The 1661-nt window shown below is 43.0% G+C and overlaps 1 protein-coding gene across 1 annotated transcript; it reads left to right on the forward strand.

Annotated features, from left to right (window-relative positions):
- The first annotated feature begins 396 nt into the window (after nucleotides 1–396).
- Nucleotides 397–1007, forward strand: LOC128276513 (uncharacterized). Its single transcript, XM_053014969.1, has 3 exons — nucleotides 397–493; nucleotides 568–696; nucleotides 816–1007. The coding sequence occupies exons 1-3, from the start codon at nucleotides 482–484 to the stop codon at nucleotides 1005–1007; spliced, it is 333 nt and encodes a 110-aa protein (XP_052870929.1). The 5' UTR covers nucleotides 397–481.
- The last annotated feature ends 654 nt before the right edge of the window (nucleotides 1008–1661 follow it).

Genomic DNA, 1661 nt, shown 5'->3' on the forward strand with positions numbered 1-1661 from the left:
ACAGCTAATTTAATCAATTTTAATCGTAATTTTTTTCAACGGCACCCATTCCTTCGGAAATTTTCCACCCGCTTCGCTATTCCGCTAGAATGGGTTACATCTTTTTCTCGCCATTGTCCTGAGCTGTCACATTTAGACCTTTTTCTGGAAGAACCGGAAAAAGGTTATTTACAGTCGCTGGTGCAGCTAACTAAGCTAACGGTAAGCAAATGAAACGCAAAAACCAATATTTTACTCAATATGCTATTTCTTGCAGCACCTGTCATTGGAGGGAGAAGTGCGCGACAACACTTTTCGTAGAGCTATCAAGTCTCTCGAATTCGTGGAATTGAATGTGAAGTATCCTAGTTTTGTGTTGGATGACCTTCCTCGAGTTGCGCCACGGTTGAACGGTTTGAAACTCAAGATCGCCGATTGCGAATTTTATGTGATAGAATTCATCTGCCGGAGTTTTCCTCGTCTCCAACACTTAGAAGTAGAAATGGGATTTGTGGTAAGATGAGCCATCGGTTATAGATGTTCGTCGTTACAAATGCGCAGTTTTAATTGCTTTGATTTCCTTCGCAGCCAGAAATGGATGATTATGAACGATGTGCAAAATTAGTAGACTTGGGGAAACATGAATTACGGAGAAATTGTGGCTTTCATTACAGTCAGCACAGCAACGTTCGGTGCTTGACAATGCTCGGTTGTTCGGTAAGTTTGATTAGCATCAGAGATAGTGAGAACAAACAATGGTTACAATCCTGATGTTTAATAGAATTAATTCTTCCCAACTCTTTCATCGACTAACGCTACATCTTCGACATTCGAAGCTAACGGATGCTGACCTTAACGAGATACCGGAAATGTTCCCGTCGCTTAAAAGATTGACCATCGCCAGGGGTCTAAGTTTGGACCCGGTGTCGGACTCTGCTTTCGAAAGAATGCACAAATTGATGCCGTCGTGCAGAATCGACTATCATGGCGAACGTTTCTATCCAGTTGACGATAGTGCTTCGAATTGAAAGACGCCTGTAATGGAAAGAAGGAACAGCGTCGGAATCTGCTTCAATACAATACAAGACCAATGTACCAATGCCTTAGTGTATGGTTTTATTTGTTTTTTCAGATCTGCCTTGAGGGTAAGTATTTACCAAATGGTTGTGTGCTGTAATTGGTCAGTGGTTGAGGAACTACTAAGTTCGTTTGCCACTTTTTTAATTCTCTTATCCTTACTTAAGTCCTCTATCAGCCTTAGCGATCGGTGACTGGCATGGTTTATCGTGTTTCGCGACTAACGAAATGGAACCGCAGCATCACGAAGCACACACGTGTATCCAGATTACTGCGCAAAACCACGCTCTCTTAATACTCCTGTTGCGCGAAGCGATCGTAGTTTCTCTACCCGAAATCGTGCAGACCACGTTTAAGTGCAACTTTAAATTTAACTTACCTCGTTTGATCAACATCTCGGTTCCATTATTTCTTTATTTTCGATACTTTGTGCTTCGAAATCATCGTATTACAATTATCGCGAGGTTCATCCTCAACCGTCGACCGACGATCCTTCCGGATCCGTGGGGTGGTCGGAGCGGTTCAAACAAGAACAGACATCGCCACGTGCGTTAACACAACGCCAAAAATCGCCCCCAGGATATGCAATACGCGGCGTGTGGCTA

Source organism: Anopheles cruzii, unplaced genomic scaffold (genome assembly GCF_943734635.1).
Source record: "Anopheles cruzii unplaced genomic scaffold, idAnoCruzAS_RS32_06 scaffold01415_ctg1, whole genome shotgun sequence".
Classification (NCBI taxonomy): Eukaryota; Metazoa; Arthropoda; class Insecta; order Diptera; family Culicidae; genus Anopheles; species Anopheles cruzii.

Coding starts and splice junctions, on each gene's coding strand:
- LOC128276513 (XM_053014969.1), top strand. Junction 697..815: donor TGACAATGCTCGGTTGTTCG/GTAAGTTTGATT, acceptor CGACATTCGAAG/CTAACGGATGCTGACCTTAA.